General features: G+C 67.4%; 1 protein-coding gene across 1 annotated transcript; it reads right to left on the bottom strand.

The window, feature by feature from the left end:
* Positions 1-26032, bottom strand: AHRR (aryl hydrocarbon receptor repressor). The gene is made up of 10 exons (XM_037529384.2): positions 25971-26032; positions 22920-23101; positions 17837-17940; positions 8476-8565; positions 8232-8328; positions 7171-7340; positions 4699-4898; positions 2130-2188; positions 1906-2044; positions 1-1243 (listed from the first exon to the last, which is right to left on the bottom strand). The coding sequence occupies exons 1-10, from the start codon at positions 26030-26032 to the stop codon at positions 277-279; spliced, it is 2070 nt and encodes a 689-aa protein (XP_037385281.1). The 3' UTR covers positions 1-276.

The following is a 26032-nucleotide window of genomic DNA, read 5'->3' on the forward strand; positions in this document are numbered from 1 at the left end:
GGGCTGCTCTCTGGACAGCCATCTAGGGCGCGGGGGCGGGGCTCACTCCTGGCTCAGCGGGGGGCGGGGGGGTTTGTGTGAGCACTGCCAGCCTACGGGCTAGCCCACCCTGCCGCTTCTGAATTGCCCCCATTCCTCAAAAAGAAACGTGGCGCCTTAGACCTACCCGCGCACCCAGCGCTACTCAGACAGCGCAGAGGCCAGTGCGCAGAGGCCCAGGGACCACAGCAGCACAGAGGGCGGCCTGACGTAGACTCAATGCCTCGTGCCTCCCCGCTAAGGCAGGAAGGTGCCCCTGGAGGCCGGGGGTGGCACCAGGGTCCCCAGGGCGCTCTTGGGGAAGGCCCCGGGTACCGCCCCCTGGCAGCGAGCAGCCCACCCCTGGGCATCCAGCGGCTCGAGTTTGACGACGGGTGCGGCCCCAGGGGCCCTGTAGCTGCAGCCTGGGGTGCGGGGCTGGTGGGCCTGCACACAGAGGCCCTGTAGAGGCTCCCGGCTGCGCCCCGGGGGCCCACCCATCATGCCCTGCCCTAGGTGAGGGGCACAGATGGGTAGCTGGCACTCGGGCTCCATCTTCAGGGGCAGCCTGGCCGGGAGGGAGCCCGGTGGTCTCTTGGCCACATCGCTGGCTCCCAGCCACAGCCGGCTCGGGGCCACAGGGTAGCAGTCAGCCGTGTCCTCGGACCCCGAGTCGCTCTCCATCTTGATGGGCAGGGGCAGCAGGGGGCTGCAGGGGGCCCTTGGGGCCAGCAGCACACCACGCAGCTCGGACGCCTCTGAGGGGTAGCCCCCTGCGGGGAGGTACTGCCCCCTGGGCTCTGGGAGCCCATTCTGCAGGGCCCCCTGTGGGAAGGGGCAGCCGGGGTGAGGCTGCCCCTGGCCCTGCCCGCCGCCTGGCCCAACTCTGCCCACGTGGCCCGCACAGGCTCCGGGGGGCCGGCTCAACGGATGAGAGCCGTGCGGATCTGGGAAGGCGGCAAGGCAGCTGGGGGGTGCAGCACGCCGGATGCCTGGGTAGGGGGTGCAGGAACCACGGGCGACGGCGTGCACAGGGAAGGGGGCCGTCCTTCCCTGCTCCAGCTTCTGCTGGGCACCACCCCGACCCTGTCTCCCTCCCGTCAAGTGTGGGTGCTTCGTGGGTCCGGGTGTCTCAAAGGGGCAGCTGTATGCCTGAGGCTCCCTGCGCCCCCTCGGTCCCCAGGAACTGCCGGGCGCCGTCCGGGTCTCCTCCCCTCCTTGGTCCCTGCGGACGAGAGATGCCTGTCAGCTGGGGCACAGGCGACCACAGCTAGTACTTGGGGGTCCCTGAGGGTGCTGGGGTGCTCCTGGCTGAATTTGCAAGGGTTGCCACGTGCCCCAGCCCCCCAACAGTTCCCCCGCCCGTGCTAGCCCCCACAGCCTCCCAGGTGCTCGGCAGGCTCTGCGGGCCCAGGGTGGGGTGCAGAGAGCAGGGTCCGCTGCCCACCCTGCCCCAGGGCGGTGCCCAGGAGGCCCCTGCCACGGTGTAGGCCAGCATGGGGGCAGACGGGGAGCAGGTGCCTCTGTATACCACGGGGCAGGCCAGCCCCCCTGGCAACCCCTGCGTGCCAGACCCTGACACCGCCATGTACCAGGCTGTGGCCAGCCCAGGACTGGGACCCTGGTCGGGACAGGGACTGTGGAGCCTGGCTGGGGCCGGCAGCAGACATGGGTGGGGAGGGCGTGGACAGGGCGGTCACGTGGGCTCGGGGCAGAGGCCCCGTCCAGCTTGGTGGCCACAGCTGAGCCCAATGTCCCCCACTGCTGCTCCCCGGCCAGTGCTGGGGTGCAGGGGTTACTGTGCACCCTCACAGAGACGCGGTCAAGGCCCCGAGCCTGCTGGGCTGCCCCTCTCGTTCTTAAGGCCTGTGGCTCAGCGGCACTTACCCTGAGGCCACGTCAGGGTCGAGGACGAGCTCCGGGCCCGCCCTGAGGCAGGGGCAGGGGCCCCTGGCTGGGACTCGGGCCCAAGGTCCAGCCTCCGCCTGTGGCCAGAACACCGGCACGTTTCCTTCGTCACCCCTGCCTGCATGGACGCAGAGAGGACGTGGCCGTCACTGGGGAGGCGCAGCACCGCGGGCCCGCACCTGACAAATGAGGGGCTTCTGTACCTGCAAAGCAGCTGGACCTGATGGGCACTTCGGACGCACACAGGCCCACGGCTCTTGCCCTGCAGAGAAGCGACAGGACCACGCATGGCCCCGAGGTTGGTGGGAGGCAGCCCTGGGCTGGGGCCTCGGATCTGGGGTCCCCAGCCCCGCCACGACCCCCAGGCCAGCACCGAGGGTCAGAGAGACCCACACTCAAGGCTTCCCTGTGCGTGTGCACACACTCGCGTGCACACACTCACATACCACATACACCACACACACACACATACACAGTCACAGCCACCACACACGCATGTGCACTCATACCCCACACATGCGTGCCTCGTGCCACGCTCACCCCACACTCACCATACGCGTCAGGGCTTGCCCCTGCCCTGCCCCCAGTCCTGCCTGGCTGTGTTTTCACTGTTTCTCAAAAGTGAGCACGAGGGGGCCTCCCCCGGTGGCGCAGCGGTTGAGCGCTGGGCTGCGAAGCTGCCCGCAGCCTCTGCAGCGCCGGTTCGATCCCCGGCCGCTGGCGAGGGTCCCACATGGCGCGCAGACCTCTCCTGCCGCCCGCTGCTCCCCTCAGCAGTGTCCTTCGGTCCTTCTGCCTGCTCTGCTCCCCGCTCTGGCTCTGGTGAATCCTCTCACCCTCCTGCGCTTCTGACTGTACCCAGTGCTTGTGTAAATAAATAAATAAATAATAATAAAAAAAAGTAAGCACGAGGCTCATGAGCGCTGAGTGCCTTGCCCTCACCACCGTCCAGGCACCCCATGGCCCCTGGGCTCCCACATCCCACTGGCGGGGGCACAGACAGACACACCAAGCAGAGACAGAGGCGGGCGGAGTCACAGGGGTGAGGCGGGTGGGTGGTGGGCACCTCGGCCAGGTCTTGCCTTCAGGCTGGCCCCAGGGTGTCCAGGCACGACCCCTGTGGTGCTGCAGTGCAGAGGGGTGGGGCTGACCCTGAACACGGCCGCAGGGGCAGCTTAGCCGGGGCCCTGCTGGCCCCTGCTGGCCCCTGGGGGCCCTGCGTCCAGGGCGGGCTCCATGCTGACCCCAGTCAGCTGAGGACGGTCAGGCAGGCGTGTCCATGAGGCCCAGGAAGTGGGAAGCTGCCTCTTAAAACGTCAGGGGCGTGAACTTTCACTGCCCCCCCTGCGGGGACTTTAATCCTCTCCGGTGCAAGAGAGGGACAGCGAGCTTGCAGGCCAGAAGCGACCTGACTGGCGGGAGCCCACCTGAGCCAGCCCCCTTGCGCGCACCTGCAGGCTTGGCCCGCCTGTGCTGCCCGGCTCGGACGCCAGGGGGCGCGCGTGGGCAGCCGTCTGCTCGCGGGCCGCGGCTGGGGACCGGCCCAGGAGCCCTGCGGGCGTCGCCGCTTGTTTCTGCAGCTTTCCCCCATATTCCAGTGTTCCTCTCTCATATTTCACATTTTGCATCTTTAAAAGCAAGGCACACGTATTTAATTTTAAAGTGCCCAGGACAATAGTTGTCTTGGCGTGTTGGCCACTGTGCAGGTAGGTTGGGGTCTGGAAGATCCCACCCAGGCAGCAGTGAAGGGGCACCAACTCCCGCCCTGGCTGACCGGTCTCAGAAACAGCGGCAACACCCACGGTGAGACCCCAGGTGCCGGCTGGCACCCGCACTGCCCTGGCATCTCCCCTCCAGGGGGCACTCGAGGGGCTGGAAGCCTCTCGGATGAACACGTGTGGACCACGTGGGGTTACAGAGCCCCCAGCCCCACGGCGGGGAGGACTCCTGATGTGTGAATCCGGGGTTGGGGTGTGGGTTTTCAGGGTGACGGGTGAGAACGCAGAGGAGGAAGGGAAAGGGGGGTGTCTGCTGTCTCCCCGCCTGCTGCCAAAGCCCTGGGGCCGTGCGCGGACAGGCAGGTGCACTGGACCAGACCCCCGGCCGGGCCCGCACGGTTCTGGGAAGGCACTGGACACTGCTTACGGGAGGAGGGGGCTGGGCGGGGCCACCTGAGAACAGGGCCCAAGGGGATCAGAGGGGCAGATGAGGCGACACAGACGGCCCTGGGGGAGGCATGAGGGACGGTTGGACGGCCAGCTCCATACCCATGGGCCCAGAGCAAGCGCCCTGGGCCCGTTGTGGAGAGCGGAAGTGGCGGGGAGGGGACTCTGGTCCTTTGCCCTGCAGACGTGCAGCGTCTGTTACCTCATGGGGGAGAGACTAAGTCAGGCCCAGACCGGCCTCTCCCAGGTCTGCACGCACAGCACTGAGGCTGCACCCGCGAAACGGCCACGCCGGGCAGCCTGACCCGTGCCAAGAGGTTCGGCAGGCCCCAGAGAGGACTCAGCCCCAGCCGAGGAGGCCGGGAGAGCTGTCCCCATGGCCCGGGGATGTCTGTTGGGCACTTGCCCCGTGCGTGCCCCCAGGTGTGTGCAGCCTCGGGCACTAGAGGGCCCTCAGGATGGGCATTCCCTTGTCCGGTAGTTGTTTCTACCGGCCTGATATCAGCAGACTTCTCCACCGGCTGTCCTGGGAATGAAGAAGAGCGGCCAGAAGCGGGGCCACAGGGCCTGTGTCACCCCAGGACCCAGTGCCCAGGCGGCTACTCACTTGGCAGCCATCCCGCCCGCGGTGTCCAGCCTGGGCTTCGCCCTCAGGAACGTGCTCTTCATTTTCACCTCTGCCACAGAAGGGAGGAGGACAGGGGCCACGACGCAGAACAGCGAGAGCCGAGGGGGCAGCGCCGTGCCCGAGGGCGCCTTCTGCTGCTGGCCAAACAGGAACTTCAGTTTTCCTTGAAACTGCATGGTCTGGGTTTCAAAGACAGAGGCGAAGGTGTGTTCACAGAGCGAGCCAGCAAGAGGGCCCCAGGCCGGACAGAGGGGTGGCCCACGTGCGGGGGCACCGCTGGGGCTCCTGCACCCCCACGCTGCACCTGGGGACCCAGCCCCCGGCCTCCTCCCGGCCCACCACCCCCTGTCTGACCCGCGGTTCCCACGTGTGACACTGGCTGTGCAGTGTGTGTGGCCTGGGCTGGCGTTTGCTGGACACATGACGTGCGGGGCCCGCTCCACGCCCCCTCCCTGTGCCCCCGGGTCACCCCTCATCACAGTGATGAAACAGGCCTGACGAGCTTGCCGACCCGGAGCGTGCACAAATGCAACAGCCAGCGAGTAGCTGGCGCTGGTGACAAAAGAAAATGAAAGTCCTCCAAAGGGCAGAGAAGCGTGCCTCAGGGGACTAGGGCCCCGTGGCTCCGCCCTCCTCCCTTCGCCCTCCCATCCGCACATTTATCCTGTGGGCTGACGGAGGAGCAAGCACCTGTGTGCCAGTCACGCCTGGTGTGGAGGGTCCGAGGCGAGGTGGCCTAATGCCGACTCTCGGGCCAGGAGCTCGTGTGAGGCGTCCACCAGCACCTTTGGTGCGACTGTGCCCACCGTGACTGGCTCCAAGCTGGCAGCCCACTGCTGACCGACCTGCAGCCTGACTCTGGGCAGCCGGCTCTATGCAGCGCCCGCCTACCCTGGCGGCCCTCACAGCAGCACCGCTTCCCACAAGGGCCCGGGCCATCCAGCGTGTAAGCAGGCACCTGTGGGCAGGCGGCCAGGCCAGTGCAGTGCGGCGCTCCGCTGGCCTCGCGCCCGGGGTGCTCTCACGTCATCCTAATCTGACCTCGGTGTGGCCATATAGGAACCAGCCTCCGAGTCTGGAAATGACCTTCCGATTAACTAGGAATTGCTTGCCTCATTTTTAAAAATGAACATTTCTTTTCAGTCAAGAAGCAATAACTCAGTTTCCACAAGCTTCAGAATGAAATAGTATCCCATAAAGACTCTGTGGTCAAACAAGGGAAGTGGGTGGGGTGGCCCCTGCCGCAGAGCCTGGCTCCCCCTGAGAGCGCCAGCTGGGCCTGGCCTGCAGCCTCAGAACTGGCTCCAGGACGCACCCACAGTCACCCACCAGCCACCTCCCTGCTGCGCCTGGATCCAGAGAATAAGATCCAGGGCTTGGGAAGCTGCCACTTCCCTCCAGATGGTCAGGAGGAGATGGCGGGCGCATGCCCCCTTGTCCCCGCACTTCGGGGCACCAAGGGCAGCACCTGAGGCCGATGCAGGGCTCTGGCAGTGCAGCATCTCGGGCGGGGACCCCTGGGAGGCTAGCCAGGGGCCACTTAGGGAGGAGGAGTCTGGAAATGGAAGGGGGTCCCCAAGAGGGCAGGCCCAGTGGGGAGGAGTGGGGTGTGGAGAGCTGGGGCTTCAAACCCTTTGAGAATGTAACAGGGTCATGCCTGGAGAAAGGGCCAGGGTGGGTCTAAGGAGGGAGGGCATTCCATTCTCTTCTGAAGCAACTGATTTTTATTATGGACAAGTGATGTTTTCATTAAAAAATAATATCCAAAGTCAGCTACTAATGCAAAAACAAAACCAACCAACCAAGAAGGAAAGGCTGGTGGGCAATGGTGCAGGCACCCCAGCCCAAGGGGGGCTCTGTGGGTGGGCAGGTGCAAGCCTCAGTCCCCGCAGTTCATGCACACCTGAGCGCCTACTGGGCATGCAGGCTGCCCTGGCCCAGCTCTGGTGCTTCTGCAAACCCCTGGGGACCCCTCGAGGGCCAGCGGTCTAGGGGTCTGGGGAGAAAGCACAGGGGCAGCTCTGCACACACCCTCTTGAGGCCTTCCCAGCGGAGCTGCCGGCTCAAGCCTATGTTAGGCCCTGGGTCTGAGGGTCTGGGGTTCAATTACTGCCCAGGGACAGGGCAGAGTGGGGACCCAGAGGAGACAGTGCCAGGGTGGGTGGGGGAGGCCCGGGGGCACGGTGGGGCAGGCAGAGTCCCCAGGAGGACATCCCTCCGGCCCCCGTCCCCAGCAGTGAGGAGCCCAACAGGGGGACCGGACACCCCACCTGAAGGCCGAAGCCAGGCGCGCGGAGGGTCCGGGCAGGCCCCTCTGCACAGCGCGGGCAGCGCAGTCGTCAGTGGACGTCAAGGCGCGAGGTGAGGAGCAAACCCACCCGCGGGCCTCCCGCCGCCCGCTCCCGCCCGCGCCCGCAGGTCGGCGCCTCCCCGGGCGCGTGAGCCGCTCACCAGGAAGCCGGAGGTGCTGTCCAGCAGGCAGCGCACGCGGCAGACGAAGCAGCGCGTCAGGAAGGCCGAGAGCTCGGGGGGCCCGCCCGCGCCCTCCTGCTGCGCCCTGAGCAGCCGACCCAGGACGGCGTCCTCTCCGGGCCCTGCGGGCAGCAGCCGGCCCCGCGCCAAGAGAAGCCGAGAGCACGCAGGTGAGGCCGAGGAGAAGCCGAGAGCACGCAGGTGAGCCGAAGGAGAAGCCGAGAGCACGCAGGTGAGGCCAAGGAGAAGCCGAGAGCACGCAGGTGAGGCCGAGGAGAAGCCGAGAGCACGCAGGTGAGGCCGAGGAGAAGCCGAGAGCACGCAGGTGAGCCGAAGAGAAGCCGAGAGCACGCAGGTGAGCCGAAGAGAAGCCCAGAGCACGCAGGTGAGCCGAAGAGAAGCCCAGAGCACGCAGGTGAGCCGAAGAGAAGCCCGAGAGCACGCAGGTGAGGCCGAAGAGGAAAGCCGAGAGCACGCAGGTGAGCCGAAGAGAAGCCCAGAGCACGCAGGTGAGGCCGAAGAGAAGCCGAGAGCACGCAGGTGAGCCGAAGAGAAGCCCAGAGCACGCAGGTGAGGCCGCGGGGCCCGGCAGAGGTCGCGCCTCCTCCCGGCCCCGCCCCGCCCCGCCCCCGGCCCCCCCGCCCCGCCCCGGCCCCGCCCCAGGGCCCGCCCCGGCCCCACCCCGGGCCCGCCCCCGGCCCCGCCCCCACCCCCAGGGCCCGCCCCCGGCCCCGCCCCGCCCCCTCCTGTGCCCCCACCCCTGCTTGGGCAGCTTCCCACGCTGGGGTCCCTCCCTGTCCTTCCTCCGGCAAAGTCGGGGGGGGGGCGGGGGGGGCCTGCGAGAGTCCCCCGCCTCCCAGGTGGACGAGCCGGCCACCTGCCCGCGCCGCTGCCCTTGGGCCGCCGCCGGACGGGGCAAGTCCGGGCGCGGGGGGCGGTCTGGGGGGCGCGGGGGTCCCCGGGCTCCCGCGGGTCTCGGGGGCAGCAGCGGGCCGGGCCCGCCCTGCTCGGGCACCCACCGGGGTCGGCGCGCGGCCCGGCGCGGGGCGGGTCCATGGCCCAGTGCAGCTGGCGGCGGAAGTCGGGCCGGTCGTCCACGTGGATGTAGTCGAACACGCTCTGGTGCAGCACGTCCGTCTGCAACGCGGGCCGAGCTGGACGCCACCGCCCGCAGCTCACGGCGGGGCCTTCGCCGAGCCGCCCGCGCGCCCAGGGGCCCCTCCGGCCCGCCCGCCCGCCCGCCGCCCGCCGCCCGGCTCGCCTGGCCCGCCCCGCGCGGCTCACCTGGTGGAAGCCCAGGTGGTCCAGGATGGTCGCCGACGCGTAGAAGATCATCCCGTCCGCGCTCACGACCAGCGCGAAGCCGCTGAGGGACTGGGAGAGACGCAAGCGGCGCGGTGGCACACAGGGGGCTGCGCCCCGGCCCGGCCCGCCCCGCCCGTCGCGGCCCGGCGCCCCAAGGGCTGCCTTCCAGAGCCGCCCCCGCCAGGCCCTGCCTCCTCTCCCGAGGGCGAAGGTGGCGCGGAGGGCGCGGAGGGCCGCCACTGCCATGTCCACACCCGGGAGATGACCCCGACGGCTGCCAGCCGGCCCTTCCCGGCCTCCGGAGCGGCGCTGGGCGCTGGGGGAGAGCCTGCAAGCGGGTCTCCCCACTTTGGCCTCCGTTTCCCCCACCCCGTGACCCCCTCTGGGGGCTGGGGGTGGGCTGGGCCAGCGCTCAGGCCTCTTGCGACGGTCACCTCCTGGCCCTCTCGAGGGTCTCCTGGCCACGCACCCCTTCACCTTCCTGGGGCTGCTGCGTGTGGCCCAGGGTGCGCGGGAAGCAAGAGGCGGGTGCTGCCCTCTGACCCCTGCGGTGGCCTCCAGAGCCCTCCGGGCGCGCGCCGGGCCCCTGTGGGGTCCCTCCCCGCCCTGACATCCTGGCATCCCCGGGAAGGGCGCAGGTGCCCCCGCGGGGCCAGCGCGGGCCAGGAGGCAGGAAGCACAGCAGTGCCCGCTTCTCACCATTCCTGGCCGCGACGGCACTTTCCTTGTATTTAAAGCTTTACCAGTTTGATAGTGGATAAGTCGTGGCTGGTTTAGCTTTCACTTGGACTAGCAAGACCGAAACCAGTTCACATTGGTCGGTGGCTGCCCTGCATCCCTGCCGGCTTCTCCAGGGGCTGGGGACGCCATCTCCCAGGGCACTCACAGTGGTGCTTCCCCGCAGCTGGGAGGTCTGCCCACACCCGCACCGCCAGCACCTCCAGCCTCTGCGCAGGGTCGGGGAGAGCCAGCACAGCCACAGGCCCCCCGCGAACTGCCACCCCCACCCCCCACGACCTGGCCTAAGGCAGACGCAGCAAGAATTCTTTGACCAGTCAGGTTATAGAGATCACCCATGGTGAGATCTTGATTCTTTGAAAAGATGAAAAAATTGACAACCCTCTAGCAAGACTGTCAGGAAAAACACAAATTACTGACAATAGGAATTTAAAAGACTCCCTCTAGGCATGAAGAGAGTAGCGGGACAGCATTAAGAATGGCAGACATAGGGGCCTCCCTGGTGGCGCAGCAGGTTGAGCGCAGCGCTGAGAAGCTGTCCGCAGCCTCTGCAGCGCCGGTTCGATCCCGGCTGGCCAGGGGGCTACTCACATGGCGCGCAGACCCCTCCTGTCTCCCCACTGCTCCCCTCGGCAGTGTATTTTGGTCTGTCTGCCCGTTCTGCTCCCCACTCTGTCTCTGGTGAATTCTCTCACCCTCCTGTGCCTCTGGCCTGTACCCCAGTTCTTGTATGCATAAATAAATCTTTAAAAACAAAAAACACCTCAGAAGATGGACAGGCGCAGAGAGGCGGCCTGGATGGGACACAGGGCCAGGGCCTGGGCAGTGGGCACCCACCCCAGGGGCCCAAGGTGGTCCTTGCACCAGGAGGGCATGGGAGAGCCCGGGGCCAGGCCTGGACAGCCTGGTCAGAGCCTCAGTGGCTGTGGTCAAGGCCACGCAGTGCTTGCGGGAGCCCAGACATGCGGTCCTGGCCCATGGGGCACAGTGCGTGTGTGTGTGTGTGTGTGTCCGTGCACAGGTGTGACCAGGCCACACCCCGGCCACGCCCCCACCCGGCCCGTAGACCTCTGCAGGCCCACTCTCCCAGCGTGGTCATAACCCCTGGCTATGCCGGCTGCGCCCACGTTCCAGTCTGGCTCCGGGACAGACACAAGAACAGAGAAAGTCGGGGAGTCGCCTCAAGCTGCCAGGACTCAGGGCCTCTTCCTACGGGGCTCAGTCTGCAGCTCAGCGGCTGTGCCGTGGGGAGCCGGCAACCCGCCTTCCTGGTGCTGGAGTTTTGGTGTAAGGCGGCCACCAGGCCCCACTTCGGGACAGGGCCCCTCCTCCCTTCTTGCTTCTGGGTGTCCCCTCTGCTGGCACAGGCCACAGGGGTGAGCCCCCATGGGCTTCCTCAGGCCGCTGGGCAGGGCCCCCTGACCCCCGCGGCTTCCTCCATGCTCCAGGGCGGCCCACGGCCTCCCCGTGTTCATCTCCCCGAGGTTCCCAAAGTTCAGTGTTAACCAACCACCCAGACAGGCCCCTTCCTCATTCCCGCGCAGACGGTGCTCAGAGCCGCTGGCTGGAGCAGTCCGTCCAGCAGCGGCTGCTGGGTCCAGGGCTAGCCCCTGAGCTGGTGGGCACGGCGGGCAGGCTCGGGCACAAAGCCGTGGACCGCCGCGGACCGCCGCCGGCTGCCACTCTCCCTGCCGTCTCCTCTGGGTGCTCTCCGGGCTGCTGGGAGCGCACTGGTGTCCCGGCCATGCTGGGCGGCCAGGTGTGGGGAGGGCCGCCAGCAGCACACAGCCCCTAAGGCCCGGCAGAGGCCCTCCAGCCTTAGGGGATCAAGGCCCATGAAAACAGGCCTCACCGCTGGACCCCAGCATCCCTGTAAGAGGGTCATGTGCATCCACCCGCAGGACCCACAGGCTCACAGGCTGCACTGCTCGGCCCTTGGCCCCTGGGCGCTCCGTGGTGGCGGCTCTGGCCCTTCCTCTCGGGCCGTGCTGGGGCCCCCAGGCGGCCCCAAGGAGAGGGAGCAGCCCAGCCAGCTCCCCCTCCCTAGCCCCTGCAGCCCTGCCCGCATCTGGGCAGGGGTGGGTGGGGCCTTGGGGCTGCAGGCTTGGGGCTCACTCAGTGCCGGTGCCGCCCCGCACACCCGTAGGGTGAGACCCAGCCCCTGCCGGAGCCGGGGCCAGGTGGCCTCTGCTGGGGGGGCAGGTGTGGCCAGAGGCCCAGGTGAGTGCGGGGCCACTGAGCCACCAGCTCCCGCCCAGCCCCCAGGTCCGCTCTGCCACATACAGATGACGTCCTGCTAATAATAGTTCAAAGACCAAGGAAATTTTCAAGGCTTGAGTATATAAAATGCCTTCTTAAAAAAGATTTTATGAGATTAGTCACAACCAAAAACAACCTTAATTTTAACTACAAGGCAAAAATTTTTTCAAGACCATAGAACGCTGCTTCCCGAGTCATATGGATTCAATATCGGCGGACGCGGGCCGAGTCCCACGCCAGACACTCACACACATGTGGGCCGCCTTTCAAGTTTGCATCGCGAACGCGTGTTTGTTCTGCCTTTCTCTTTTTAATCCTACAAGAGTTTTAAAAACACACACACACAAAACATGGCACATGGAAAATGAGGTCACTTTTCCAAGTGGAAAAAGGATCTGGCCCCGAGCACCAGGCGGCACGGCTGTCGGCAGCACCTCGGCCAGCCGCAGCCAGGGTGGGCGCACCTGCCACCCGCTCGCCCCAGCCCCTCAGCCCTGGCAACCCCGGCCTCCCTCGCCCCAGACACCCCCTCCCCCGGCCCCCCAAAAGTGTCTCCCGGCCGGGACTTCCTTTGGCAAACTCTTAAAACCTCCTCATCTCTTCCAGTCCCACGGCAAAAAAAAACAGCCAGCGAGGACTTCAAAGATCATTTCGTCAAGGTCAAGGCAGAGCAAAAAAAAAGAGGGAGAAAGCAGCAGCTCCAGCGCCCCCTCACAACCCCCCCAGCCGTCGCCACAGCAACGGAGCAACAACGCCAAGGCCGAGCCGGCTAGTCACGCGAGGGGCACTGGGCGGCGGCGGGCAGCTGCCGCCCGCTGGAGTCGGATCACTTGTGGCCGCCGCAGGGCCTGCGTGCGTGGGGCAGCGTCGGGCTGTTTGCAGCCCCCAGGGCGGCGGACCCGGCAAAGGCCTGCCCGGCGGCCGAGCCCTCGGAGGCGGCAGGGCCACGCGGGCAGGAGCAGGCCTCCCGCTGGGGCTCAGACCTGGGAGGGCCGGGGTCAGGCCTGGGCTGCAGCAGCCAGCCGAGCCTCGAGCCCGCCTGCCCGCAGCCAGTTCAAAGCCCTCAGCCCAGTGCTGCCGTGTGGACTGTGAGACCCCGGCCGCCCGTGGAGGCGGCCAGTGGCGGGGACTGCGCCCCCTGAGCGCCCCCAGCCAAGCCTCTGCCTGGCAGCCGGGAGCCGCTCCAGCCCTTCTGGAACAGACTCTGGCCCTGGACACGCTTCCGGCTTCTCTGCACGTGGGCGGTGACTCCCAGGAGGCTGCTGCCTCACCGCAGGAGGAGAGGGGGTGCTGGCCGCAGGCTTGGGAAGGAAGCTCCTCCAGGGCCGTGGCTCTGCCCTCAGGGCCAGCTGTGCACCCGCATGGGGGGGCCATGGGCCTGGTCCCGCACCACCGTCTGCCAGGGAGGGTCCTGCAGGCATCCGAGGGCCCCCTGCGTGGCTGGTGGCTGCACAGCGTGCCACCCAGCTCTTGGGGTGCCCAGCAGACTCTCAGGGTGCCGCCCGACTCTCAGGGTGCCCAGCAGCCCAGATGAGACCTTCAGGGCAATGGGCATTGAGCTGCACCGGCCATGGGGGCGCATGCACGGCTGGCCAGGCCCTAGAACCTGCAACCTCACCAGGGTTGCAGCCACCCGCTGGCCTCCAGGGGCTGGAGTTAGGCTGGGGCAGGGCCTGGACATGTGCCCCAGGCAGCGAGAGCCCAGAGCAGATCAAGGCCTGAGTGATCTCCACTAACTGGAAAGCGGTGTGCCTGCTCAGTGACCACAGGCCATCCAAGGCTGGTGGTGGACGGTGGGGCTGGTGGGGGATGGTGGTGGACGGTGGGGGCTGGTGGTGGACGGTGGGGCTGGTGGTGGACGGTGGGGGCTGGTGGTGGACGGTGGGGCTGGTGGTGGACGGTGGGGGATGGTGGTGGATGGTGGAACTGGTGGTGGACGGTGGGGCTGGTGGTGGACGGTGGGGCTGGTGGTGGATGGTGGCGGATGGTGGGGGGTGAAGGTGGATGGTTGTGAGCTCTCAGGGAAAGTCCTAGGGCCAGGCTTTGGCAACGCTGGACGCCTGAGCCAGCCTCTGAGGAAGGCCAGGGCTGCTGCCCTACAAGAGGCCTGGCCTGACAGCTCGCAGCCGGGGCCATGCTGTGGATGGCCTGAGCATTAGCTGTCTGACCATGACACTCCGCCTGTCCTGTGTGGGCGCTGGATGTGGTCCCGCGTGCTCTGGGTCACGCTGCCTCCTGGCCTAGCATGTGGCTGTGAAGGCCAACAGCGACAGCGGACGCCGAGGGCTGGGCCCGGGCAGCACTGTATGTATCTCCTCTTGGTTTGCTCTTGTTGCTCCTTGTCCTGGTTTTGCTTGTGAGTCTCTTCTTGCCCCTCAGGACACGGCCGGCAACGGCCTGGGCTTGGGCGCCCACAGGAGCCTCCCGGGCCACGGCCGTCGAGGGGCCATGGGGAGAAGCCAAGGCAAGGCCCCACAGGGGGCTTCCTTGCGGGGGTGGGGTGGGGCCTCACCCAACGTCCAGGCGACTTCCTGTCATGTGACGTCCAGCGGGGAGAGGCCGGTGTCCAGGCTGTCAGAGCTGTGGGTGTGGCTGCCAGGGTCTCCCCGACAGAGCCATGCGGGGCTTTCACAGGCCACGCCTGCTGCCCGGGCCTCTCAGCCACACGGGGCTGCCCGTCCATAGGGGCAGCAGATGGTGGTGGCTCTGAACTGGCGAAACCCCTCCCAGGCGTCCGCGCCAGCCTGCAGGCCCAGCAGCCGTCCCGTCCAGTGGGGCAGACGATGGGCCCCGGCATCCCCTGCTGCGTCCGGCAGTGCCCGGCAGCTGTCCTGACTAGGGGTGCAGATGGTGGGCCCCAGTGTCCCCACTGGTTCTGGCTGTGCTCGCTCCTGTCCCTCTGCCTCCTTCCAGAAGGTGTGGCTGCAGGCTGGGAGCCCCTGTGCCCCGTCCCCACGGCCCCTCCTCTGCACCGCTCCTGGCACGTCGGCTGCCCGCAGGGGCTCTTGGGCGCCTGAAGCGGCCCCTCGGGAGATGGGGCCTGGGCCTGCACTGCGGGGCCTCACCGCTGCCCACGGCCTCTTCCCCGGGTCCAAGGCGTGTGTGAAATCGCACGGCTATGGCCACACGCCGCAGCTTCCTCCGTCTAGACTCACTTTTCAGCCTCTGGCCACCGCCCTCTCTACCTGGCCCCCAAGGCCCATACTGGGCTGCCCTGGAGCCTCATCAGCATGGTCACGGGCCCCCTGATGGCCAAGGACAGCCGGGCCGTGAGCTTGCTTGCACCACGTGTGCCCTGCCCCACGGTGCCCCAGCCGGGGGTCACCGGCCTCCCCACCTCACGCCAGTGCCTGGCCGCCCGGGCAAGCAGCCTGGCTCCTGGTGCCACACGCGCGTGAAACACTTGCTGGATGCCGCCTTCTGCCAGCTTCTGTGTTGACCAGCCTCCGCCGGACACCATCCCGCCTGGCAGCCTGGCCACCTGTGGGGCCCAGTGGGCTGAGACCAGGCCGGATCACCCCCCTGGTTGCTGGTCTCCCCAGGACACAGAGGCTGACCCCAGGCCTGGACCTCTGTGGGGCCAGGGCACTGGGTGGCCGACAGCACCAGAGGCCGTGAGGTTCATCCACGATGGCGACGGTGGCTGGGGTGGGGTGCCACCCACCAGCTCCCTGCCACCCCGAGGCCCCTCACTGACCGCCACACCCATGACTCGCCAGAGCTGGAGGACGGCGCCCAGCAGTGGGGGCCTCGATCCGGTGCGGGTGCTGCAGTGGGCAGGGGAGGGAGACCATGGGCAGGCAGGGCTCTGCTGGCCAGACCAGGCTCGCGGAGGAGACAGAAACGGCCCGCTGGCCCGCGTGGGCCATGGCTGGTGGGTCACAGAACAATCCGGCCAGCAGGGCCTCTGGCCAGCTGGAAGTCACCGCCACGGGGGGTGGCAGCCTGTGCCTTGGCAAGGGCGGGGATCCCTCCTCCGAGCCCCGCCAGCTCCGGGTGTGCCCAGGGCCCACCGAGTGGCTCACTCTGCGCTTCTGCAGACGCAGGCCCCTGACTGCAGCCAGTGGTTCTCCCTCGTGAGACCGGGGCCTGCCGGCCACCATCTCACCCAGACCCCTGGCCAGGTAGGCGAGGGGCCCCAAGCTTTGGGGTGTGGGCAGCTCTGGACCCGCCTGGCCGGCCAGGTGATGGCCTCCGCGCAGGACCAGGACCGGGGCTGAGCCTGGCCCCAGGGAGCAGCGTCCACTCTGAGGGGCTGGGCCGCCCGGCTGTGGGGGCCAAGAGGCACCTCTCAGGAGAGGGAGAAAAGGCAGTGGGTCTCGGCTGAGAACCAGACGCAGCAAGAAAGACATGTGGGGACCGAGCCAGGAAGGGCGCCTGCAGCCAGCACAGGGGGCAGCATGGGGGGGCCTCCCGGGGCCCGTGGAGACACTCTCCTCCACTCAGAACCCCAGTGGCCCGTCCTTGGGCGACCCTGCGAGGCCGAGCGTGTGCTGACGCTTCCCAAAGACTCCACGGGAAGAGCCGTGGGGGCAGCAACCACCGGGAAGATGGGGGCAGAACAAGGACCCCCGATGGAGCAGAACTGAGGTAACCTGCACCTTCCAACGGCCCCGCATCTGCCCAGACCTGAAAATACAGATGAGGGGGCAGGCAGCCCGAAGCCAAGGCTGTGCCTCTGAGGAAAATCAACGTGAGGAAGCCACGTGGGAGACGCGTGCCCGGGGCGCGGGGCGGACAGGGCGTGGCAGGCGCCTCGGGGCTGGAGGGAGAAGAGCTTCAAGACGCGGCTCTCAGAGATGATGCACCGATATGCTGGACTCTGCTGAAGGCCTCCCCACAGGACTCCGGATAGCGTGAGCCAGTGCAGGCTGTAGGGGAACACGGGGGTGGGCCCAAGGGGAGCCCAACGTCCTACAGGGGCCCGAGGCTCCCGGGGCCCCCGGAGGCAACAGCACAAGGCACACTCCCATCAGTGGCTCAACACTGCCACAGAAAAGACGCAGAGTCTGGTGACGGTGCCCCCGGCGGGGTCCCCAGGTGCCGCACAGCCGGCCCCACCCACGGCAGCCTGGCGAGTGGTTCCCCTTCCAGTGACGCTGGGAAGCAGAGTCAGAGGGCTCAGTGCGGGGTCAGCAGACGGGACAAGACCTCCGTCCGGATTCAGATCAAGGTTTGGACGGGCCCATCCACATGTGTGGCCCCTGGAGGCGCCCGTGTCCTGCCAGGCTGGACCTCAGGCCTGGGAGACTCTGTGGGCGGCGACGAGAGGCCAGACCCCAAAGGCCCCAGGGCTCAGGCAGCAGGCCCCTAGCAGCAGCGATGCCCAGCCGGAGCAGGGACAGCGGGCACCGCAGCCTGGTCTGGTCTGGACCAAGAAGGAGGCTCAGCACAAACTTGTAGGTGCCAGAAAATCCTCTGGGCGGCAGTGCCCTGGCAGGGGTCAAGCAGAGGCCTCGTACTGCGCTGACGGTGCCACCACCTGGGAGCGGCCCGGCTGACCCCAGGCGCCTCGGCCTGCACCGCAGTTCAGAGCCAGCCTCATCCTGCGCGCAGGATGTGGAGCAGAGCCGGGCCTCCCGCCAGCAGTGACGTCCTGACTGGTGCCCCCGTCCCTGCTCAGCTCACTCACATAGCTGGCAGAAAAAGGCAGTTTTAAGGAAAAATAATTAAGAGTACTTAAGAATTTGCTTCCTTAAGAGTTGATAGATAACAAACTATGCAAAGAGCTCCCCGGGCGGACTGCAGTATCTGCAGACCTATGCTCTGCCCCGGCCCACCTGGGCCCCAGCGGACCCCCTGAGCAGATGGCGGGTCCCCATGTTCACCAGGCGCCCTGGAAATGGAGACGCAGGCCCCTCAGGCTTTGATTCTTTACAAAGGAAATGACCTATAAGCTCGTTAATCCTCAGAAGAGCACCCAAGTCCTCAGTGGGGCCAGAGAAGTAGGGGGCCATGGGGGCTGCGGGGGCTGCGGGGGCTGAGGACACAGGCGCCAAGCCCCATCCAGCACCCAGATTCCGTGCTGTAAACATCTCCTGCTCCCCTCAGACTGATCCTTCTGTCCATCCGTGCACCCGCACCCTCTGGGCGCCCACTGGTGCTGTGCAGGGGCAGAGTGGTGAGTGCTGGACACAGCGCAGGGTGACAGAAGGTGCCACGGACAGAGGGGCCCCGGGGACCAGGAGCCACAGCTTGAGTGGAGCCCAGAGAGCCCTGGGGCACAGCGTGGAGGCCGTGGTGACTGCGTGGGAGCCCAGCTGGGTCTGAGCCCCCGCCCCACCCAGGGCACCCGTGGCCACCCCACGCCCCACTCAGGGTGCCCCCGCCAGCCCGGGCTCACCTCCAGCAGCAGCCTCCCCTCCGGCACGGGGAGCCCCCCGTGGGGACATCTGTCTCCTGGTGTGGGGGCACCGGCCTCTGGCTGCGGGCTGGGCGCCTGCATGGCTGTCAGGGCACAGAGCACAGGACTCAGCACCCCTGGGCCCAGGGTCCTGCCTGCCCTGCGCTGACCGGCCCTCCCAGCTCCGCAGCCCCACGCCGGCTAGTGGGGAGGGAGGGGGCAGCCCAGCTGAGGCCTGGGCATCAGGGCTGGGCCTGGACCCCAGGAGCCCCCCACCTGAAGCTGCTCAGCCTGCTGGCCTCAGGGTATCCCCTCCAGACACCCAAACATAGGCGGACCCTGCCCCCACCAGGACAACCCCACCCCCTGGGCCACCTCCAGGTCTGGCCTCACCTCCCCATCACGGTGAACCTGACCTGCTCCATGTGCCCCTGCATAGGGTTGGGGGGCCAGGCTGTGGGGGGAGTAGGGGCAGGCAGGCAGCCTCACCTGGCCTATAAGGGCTCACCGTCCCATGGTGGTGGCCTTGGGGTGCCATCTCAGCGCCTCCCTCCCCCCGGGGTCACAGGCATCTCCCGCGACATGGCGAGCTTCAGCCCACGCAGTCCCAGCACCAACCGACCCTGTCTACCCCCTGCGGCCACCCCCAGCCACCATCAGGGAGCGCAGCCCTCCTGGGAGGGCGCAAGGCCCATGATTACAGACGTGGTCATTTGCTCTTGAGCACAGGCCTTTGAGAGAGAGCACACAGGCTAGAGAGAGCACAGGCAGGGCACCTCCACCACCAGGGAGACACAGGTCCCGGGCCCCAGCCCAAGGGCGGCTTCTGCTGTACCAGGGCCTGGGGTGCACCCCTGGCCTGAGGCGCCCAGCGCCTCTCCCTGTCCCATGCCAACCAGGGACAGAGACCCCAGACCCCGCCCCACTGAGCTGCACAGCTGAGCTGAAGGACCCTCCCCCCCCCACCCCCTGCAGAGGCCACACTGGCCTCCTCCTTAGCCTCCCAGTTCCCGGGCGGGGTGGGGGCCAGTGCAGGCCGGCCGGGGCCTGGGCAGAGGCCTCTCAGGCCACCCTCCCTCGGGAGTTGGCGCTGCCTCACCCACCTCCCACAGCCCCTCGGCAGAAAGCGAGGTCCCTCCCTCCCTGCGCAGAGCCCGAAGCCCCCCACCGGTAACACAGTGCGTGAGCAGGGACGTCGTGGCGTCTGCTTGTCTTCCTTTCCGTTACCCAGCAGCTGATGGGCATTAAAAGTCATAAATACGCTGCACTCAGAGGCCCCAAGGGGCAGCGCCCAGGGGTGCCAGGCCCCAGGGGGCCTGGCCGGCACAGGCTGCCCAGAGGCTGTGGGTCCCCAGGACCTAAAGAAAGGAAAACACCCCCACTCCTGCCTCTGCCAGCACAGGAGAAACAGATGCTCTCCCACGCCCCCCACGCCCAGCCCCCCACGCCCGCCCCTCCCAACTCCCCTCCCCCCAACCGTGCCCCCAGGCCCCGCCCCCACCCTCTGGAGTGGGGGGCCCATGACCTCCAGAGGACCCCGGGCCACCCAGAGGCTGCCGTCCAGCCTGGAGGCCACGTCTCTCCTCCGTGGCTGGGACGCACCAGGCAGACTGGGGTCCGGGAGTGAGCGGTCCAGGGAGGGCCAGTGCCCGTGCAGCCGACACCCCCACCTCCAGCACAGCAGCCTCCTTCCTCCTGCCCCGCCCCCCAGAGTTCCCCAGCAGAGCCTCAGCCAGGGCTGCAGGCTTGGGGCCCAGAGCTCTGCTTCCCTGCAGACCCCGACCCGGGGTCACAGGCCCCGCCCACCTCCACACAAGGCACAAGTGGGGAACCCCAGCTCCCACGTTTTTCCCCTCTCCCACTTGTCTGCACTGGGACATCAGGCACCCCAGTCCCGGCCTGGCCCCCATACCACCCCCCAACTTCTCTCCAGGCCGACCTCTGCACCAGGACACCAGACCCCCCCAGCATCGCGTGCACCCCCCCGCGGGCACCCCACTTCCCCTCCTCTGCAGCCACATTCCGGAGGGGGCACGCCCACCGCCTCCTCTCCTGTCACGCGATGGGGCCATCAGCGCCACAGTGACAGCCGCCTGGACCCCAGCCAGGGCCTCGCGTGCGAGCGGGCGCCCCGCCCCCAGCCTGCGGCCAGACGGGGAGCCCGCGGAGCCGCCCCGCCCCGGAGTCCGGCAGAGCTGAGTCTGGGCCCTCCGTGGCCAGGGAAGCCCGGGGCGGGATGCAGGGCTGTCGGGATCTCCCCCACCAGGGCTGCCGGCCTGCGGGGATCCAGGGGAGGCCCGTGCAGAGGACCCAGCCCCAGCGCTGGGCAGACCCGGCCCCCGACCCGGTCCGCCTGCGACCCTGCCCCCCGTCGACTATGTCCTCGGCCTCCTTGGCAGTTTTTATACAAACCAGCCGAGGCCTCCCAGCCGGGAAGGGACCTCTGGGGGCAGCGCCGCAGAGACCCCAGCTGAGCTGCTCAGAGGCGGGTGGCCCCTGGGGCCCAGGGCTCACCGGCGAGGGGGTGGGGGCGGGCGGGAGAGGCCCCGGCACGCAGAGGGGCCTGTGGGGCTGGCAGGCAGCCGTGGGGAGAAGGGACCAGTGGACCCCAAGAACCTCAGGCCACAAAAGCAGGTGCCTCAACAACAACAGGTTCAGGGCCAGGCTGCAGCCCCCCGCTCCCCACTCCAGCGTGAAGCTCCACAAGCGACCGGGCTCCAAACGCCTGGAAGGCACCCCACTTCCACCACCCAGCCCCGCAGCTGAACCCCCGCTTCCTTCAGCCCCAGGAGCTGGGGCGCACCCTCAGGCTGGGCTGGGAGCGCCACGGCGCACTCCCCCGCGGAGGGGCGTCGAGCAGGCAAGCTGTGGAGGCACTTGTGAGTCTCGGCACGCTGGAGGGACGCGCCGGCTGAGGGCCTGGGTGACGCCTCAGCAGAGCCGCGGGAGCAGGCAGGTGCCCCCCTGAGCTGGGCTGGGCTGGCGGCCGCTCAGGCGGGACCTTGCCCTCCTGTGTGGTGACCTCGCGCGTTGCCCTGCCTGGAAGCTCTTGCTTGGCGACACCCTCGCCCTCAAGTCCTCACACACCCTTGTGCCCTCACGCGGGCGGCCGGTCACGTGAGTGCGGGGTCACGGCCCTGCAGGCCCACGTCGTGCTCTCCCGCCAGGCTCGCGGCCCTGGCCCTGCACGTCCACATTGACACCTCTGCTGTCACCTGCGGGCAGCTGGTCTCCTCTCAGGTTAGGTGGCCCTCTGACCACGAGTATTCCTGATGAGCCCACTCTGCGGTGACCCCCGCTGACCGCTGGGCTGGAGCAGGGGCCCCAGGCCCTGCCAGTGCCCTGGCCTCTCGCTCGAAGGACCAGGTCCACGCTGCCACAGGCCTGTCAAGCACCCCGCGGGCTCGCACCCCAGCCTTCTGAGGAACATGCGTGAGGGAAACCACACGCAGACACAGAGGGGCCCTTGCTTGTGCAACAGACATGCAGGCCAGCGCCTGCCCAGCACCCGGGGCGTCTGCAGTGAAGGCCTTGGGCCAGCTCCCCTCAAAAAGCAACTCGCTGAGGCCTTGACGGACTCAGCCCCCGCTTCAGGCAGGAGGCGCTGGATTAGGACCCACTCCTCACAGCCCGACTTTGGACGACAGTGGACACGACCTCAGGAAATACACAGCTTGGGGCCACACACTTTGGGGTCCTGGGAAGCTCGTGTGACAGAGAGCTTGCAGCCACCTGTAGCAGCACCCGCCCTCGAGGCCCCAGGACCACGGCCTCTGCTCCCTGGGCCGGGGCCTGGCAGGATAGGCAGTCTCAGCCCTTGCTACCGTGGAGGCCAGGCAGCTGTCCATTTGCAGGAATCGGGGGTTCTGAGGCACCCCCTGGGCCTGGCGGCACAGCTGACCCACTGGGCTGTGGCGCACAAGTGGGGGCTGCTCCCACCCTGTATCTCACACAGTGATGGAGACAGCCACACTTTGGATGGCAGCCCAACCTTGCATCAGATCACAGCCCTGCTGGGGCCGCGCTCACCTGCCCAGTGTGAGCACTGCGGAGCCTCCTGCTGCATGAGCTCAACACCTGCCCAGCAGCCCTGGGCATGGGGTGGAGCCCAGAAGTAGAGGTGGAGCCTTGGGGGTGCGTGGAGAGCCCAGGTGGGGTGGGGCCCAGGTGGTGTGGGGCCCTGGGTGCAGGGGAGGGGTCCAATGGGCTCAGGATCTCCATTGGATGCATTGGGAACAGCATCTATATGTCCCTGGTGGCTGGTCCCAGGCGGACAGCAGCCTCAAAGCAAACTGGACCCCTGGGGAGAAGCAGGCCCTGCAGCTGGCCGCCAGCCTGCTGGCCCAGTCCCTGCTGCAGAGCCCACATGGCCCCGAGCTCAGGCTGCGCCACAGGCGCCCAGGAAAGGCCTATTCTGGGCCCGCCCTGGGGCAGCGCTACCCCACCCCCAGCTGGGATGGGGATGTGACCAGCTCCAGCAGGGCACCCCAAGTGCACACAGCACCCACGCGCAGTGCAGCCTTCGGCCCCCCATTTGGGCTCCATCAGGGTCCAGGCTCCCCTCCCCTGGCCCCTGGGCGCAGCAGGGTGAGGCCGTGGGAAGAGAGCCGCACCTTCAGGTGGGTCCTGGCCCCCATGATGCCCCCCGGGCATTTTTCTAACCTGCTCCCAAAACATCACCAGCTAAGGCTTTTGTGAGGGGTCCAGACTGAATTCAGGAGTGGTGGTGGCAGTCACAGCCTTGAAACAGGGCAGCGACACCCCCATTTCTTCCCAGGAGCCGCCAGGAGAATGAGGCTCTGCCAAAGTGGGAGGTGGGAGAACCCATTCCTGGGGCTGACATGCCAGGCAGCCGGCAGAGGGGCTGGGGTGTCCCTGGACAGGGGCCCCTGCACTGGGCAGCTCAGAGCTAGGAGTGGCTCAGTCCTGCCCCCACCAAGCAGCCCAGCTGTTCCCTGCAAGCCGGGAGGGGCTCAGCAGGAGGACCACCGGCCCCTCCACTGCACTCTGGAGCCATCAGCAGAGCTCTAGGTGGGCGAGACTGGCCAGCCTAGCAAAGTGGAGGGGCCTGGGCGACGCCTACCTTGGAAGAAGCTCCTCACCCTGAAGTAGCTGACACTGAGGCGCAGGACGGAGAGCTTGTCCAGCTTGGAGATGACGTCGGGGGGGAAGGGCAGCAGGCTGGCCAAGTGGTCCAGCTCGGCATTGAGACGGTCCCGGTGGCGCTTGGAAGGGTTGGACTTCTCAGCCCCCACGGCAGGCCTCCTGCGGGGAGCGACCCTCACTCAGCACGGCCGCCCCACCCACCAAGCCCGACTGGGGCCACCTCTGGGAAACCCCCCGAGGCTGCCCACACCCAGACGGAACCTGGACATCGTGGCTACGTGGGGGGTGCAGAGAGATGCAGCCCGTGTCCAAGGGCCTCCACCCCAGCCCCCACGTCCGCTGCAGTGGGAGGACCCACCCCCACCCCCGACATGCGCACATGTGGGTGCACGTGACCACAAAGCTGGGGGGCCTGGCACAGGGGGCCTGGTCTTGTAACGGTGGCTGAAGCCATAAGACTGTCACAGGTGGTGACCCCTGGGGGGGGTTGCTGGTGAGGGGAGCGCCCCAGGGAAAATGATAAAAAGTATTGCATTGGTGGGGGAGGGGCCGATAAGTAATATAAGGGCCTGCAGAAGGGGCACAGATTCCTTTACTCTTCGGGATTCGGCATTTTTGGGTCATCAGCGACTCTGGCCCCCACGGATCTCCCAGAGGCTGGCGTGGGCTCTGCGGGGCGGAAGAGGCTCCGGCCGCCAGCCCCGGGGAGGGAAAGTTCCGGGCTCTGCAAGCCGCCGAGCGACTGACGCTGCCCCGGGTTCTGCTGCTGTGGCAGCCTGGCGGGGGGAGCCCCTGGCGGGGCCTCGCTGAGCCGTGCGTGGGGCCGTCTGTGGGTGGCTTGGCCCCTGCGGCCACTGTCCTGAGTGTCCCTCGTCAGTGGTGCGGGGCGCCCATGCAGCTCTGGGCATCTCCTGTTGTGTCGTGTATTGTCTCATGAGCTGTAATCCGGCTATGCGCATCCTCAGTGGTGGGAAGGCGCCATCTTAGCTGCTTTGGTTTAGGATCGAAAAACATTGGGCACAGCTTCGGGTGAGGTAAACGGCCATTTTTTGGCCTCGATAACTCTTTGTTTTTCCCTGCTTTGTTAAATAAATCCCATTGTTGTTGTTCCCTGAGCCTGAGAGATCTTGGCAATTGTGCGTGGGTGAAAAGCTCACACAGTGACTGGTAAACTATTTGGGCATGTCCTTGGCCAGTTTAGTGCCCCTTGTGCCCAGTATCAGTCCTGGCACGGGAGTCCTGGGTGTGGCATGGAGGCCTGGCCCCGGGGCCCTGGCCTGGGCGTCCTGGCACCGGAGTGGCCAGTGGTCTGCTCTGCAGCCGGCTGCTCCCATGAGTCAGTGCGCTGACCAGGCCCCACACTGCCGCTCTGCAGGGAGCCCTCCTGGGCTGAGAGCCGCTTCTCTCTTCCACTGAGATCCGGCAGGGACGTGGCCCTAACTGCCCCGACCTGCACACGCAGTGCCCGGTGCCAGGGTGACAGCGGTGCCACAGCCAAGACGCTGCACTTCCCCACGCTGGCTCCGCCCATGGCCGCCACCTGCGCCTAGCCCACCCCCCTGAGCCACCCCGCCCCCCGCCGCCTGTGTCCCTGGCCCTGGGAGGAGCAGGTCCCCCCATGCAGCGTTCGTGATGCCGGCGGACACACAGGTCAGTTCCCAGGCTCGTGCCTGGAGACCTGCAACCGTCTCGGCTCCTGCATGGAGTCCCCGGACACCTGGCGCACGCAGCCCTGTAGGAGAGGACCCGAGCGGGTGCCAATTCCATATCCGCAGGTGCGGGCACGGCCCAGACTGGCCGCCAGGCCCCAGGAACGCCACCGAAACCCAGAGACCTCTCTGCGGACAGTGACAGCTGATTCCCACACCCACGCAGTCACGGGGGGCCCAGCACTGCCCTTCGGAGACAGCCAAGGTCACGAGTGCAGCTGCTCCAAGCCCCGCTAAGCTAGCACCTCCGATGGCCTGTGTGAGGGGAGAGGCGGGCGCAGCCCAGGGCAGGGAAGGGCACAGGAGGCACTCCCCGCCTGGGAGGGAAGAGTGACGCCCGGGGACGCCCCCACAGAGGCGCAGCAGGGCCCAGCCTCGCCCCTTGTCAGCAGGGACATGTTACCACACTGACAGGCGCCCTGGGGCTGAACGGGCAGAACTGGCAGGTGGACCCTCCAGGAGTGAGCGCACCTGCTGGGATGCGGGGCCTGCACCCCAGGGGCTCATGGGGACCCCGCAGCTGCATCTCTGTGAGGGCCGCACTGGGGCAGCCCTGGTGTCTACCTGCAGGTGATATCCGCCAGACACTGGGCACACTTGATGCATCAGGTGGGTGGTGAGAGCAAGAAGACCCAGAGAGTGCAGGCCCGGGCGGGCCAAAGGCAGCTCTGCCCCAGGGACAGCACAGTGGCAGGGGGACACATCAGCGGGGGATGGAGGGTGAGGCTGGGGGGGCGGGGGACAAAGTGGCTGGGGTTGTGTCTGTCTGGATTTTGGCCCTGCTCGCTAGGGTCATCTGTGTAGGGGGTGCCCTTCAGCTACACCCCAAGGATAGCGGCACGTGCAGACCCCTGCAGCAGGGACTCCCACAGGCTGCAGGACCTGTGTGCAGAGACAGGCTTGCGCCTGGACACATCTCGCTGGTGTGTGGCGGCCCGGTCCCCACGCAGAGGCCCAGGTCCACAGGCGGCAGAGGGCGGGAGTGGGGTGACCCTCCCGGCCTCAGGGGAACTCCGCCTCCTTGCTCAGAGAGGCCTGCAGCCCGAGGGTCCTCGCTCAGAGACGGGGAGTGGCTGGGGCATCCTCCGCACGTCCGAGGGGATGGTCCCTGGTCAGCCCCGCCTTCCCACGCAGCTGGAGCGCACCCAGGGGACCAGCCACCCCAAGTGAGGGGTGGGCTTCCCTGCGGCTCTAAAGGCTTGCCCCAAGTCACCCCGGCCCTCCCTCCAGCTGTCACTTGGCTCTCTGGGCTCCTAATTTCATTTTTTCAGGGGAAACGTGAAGACCCACCCTTCTGCGCGTGCCCAGGCAGGCATTACCGTTTCTGCACTGGCTTCCTCCTCTTCCGGCCGGCATAGGTACACTCACCCGGCGGGATCAT

This window comes from Talpa occidentalis, unplaced genomic scaffold (genome assembly GCF_014898055.3).
Source record: "Talpa occidentalis isolate TD23 unplaced genomic scaffold, MPIMG_talOcc4v2.1 talOcc4.6, whole genome shotgun sequence".
Classification (NCBI taxonomy): Eukaryota; Metazoa; Chordata; class Mammalia; order Eulipotyphla; family Talpidae; genus Talpa; species Talpa occidentalis.

Excerpts from the sequence above, each read along its gene's own strand:
- AHRR (XM_037529384.2), bottom strand. The coding sequence starts at position 26,032 with ATGATCCCGCCGGGTGAGTGTACCTATGCCGGCCGGAAGAGGAGGAAG. Across the intron at positions 2,189-4,698 it reads GCGGGCGGGATGGCTGCCAA|GGCAAGAGCCGTGGGCCTGT; the intron begins GTGAGTAGCCGC and ends GCTTCTCTGCAG. Across the intron at positions 2,045-2,129 it reads CAGGTCCAGCTGCTTTGCAG|GCAGGGGTGACGAAGGAAAC; the intron begins GTACAGAAGCCC and ends GCGTCCATGCAG.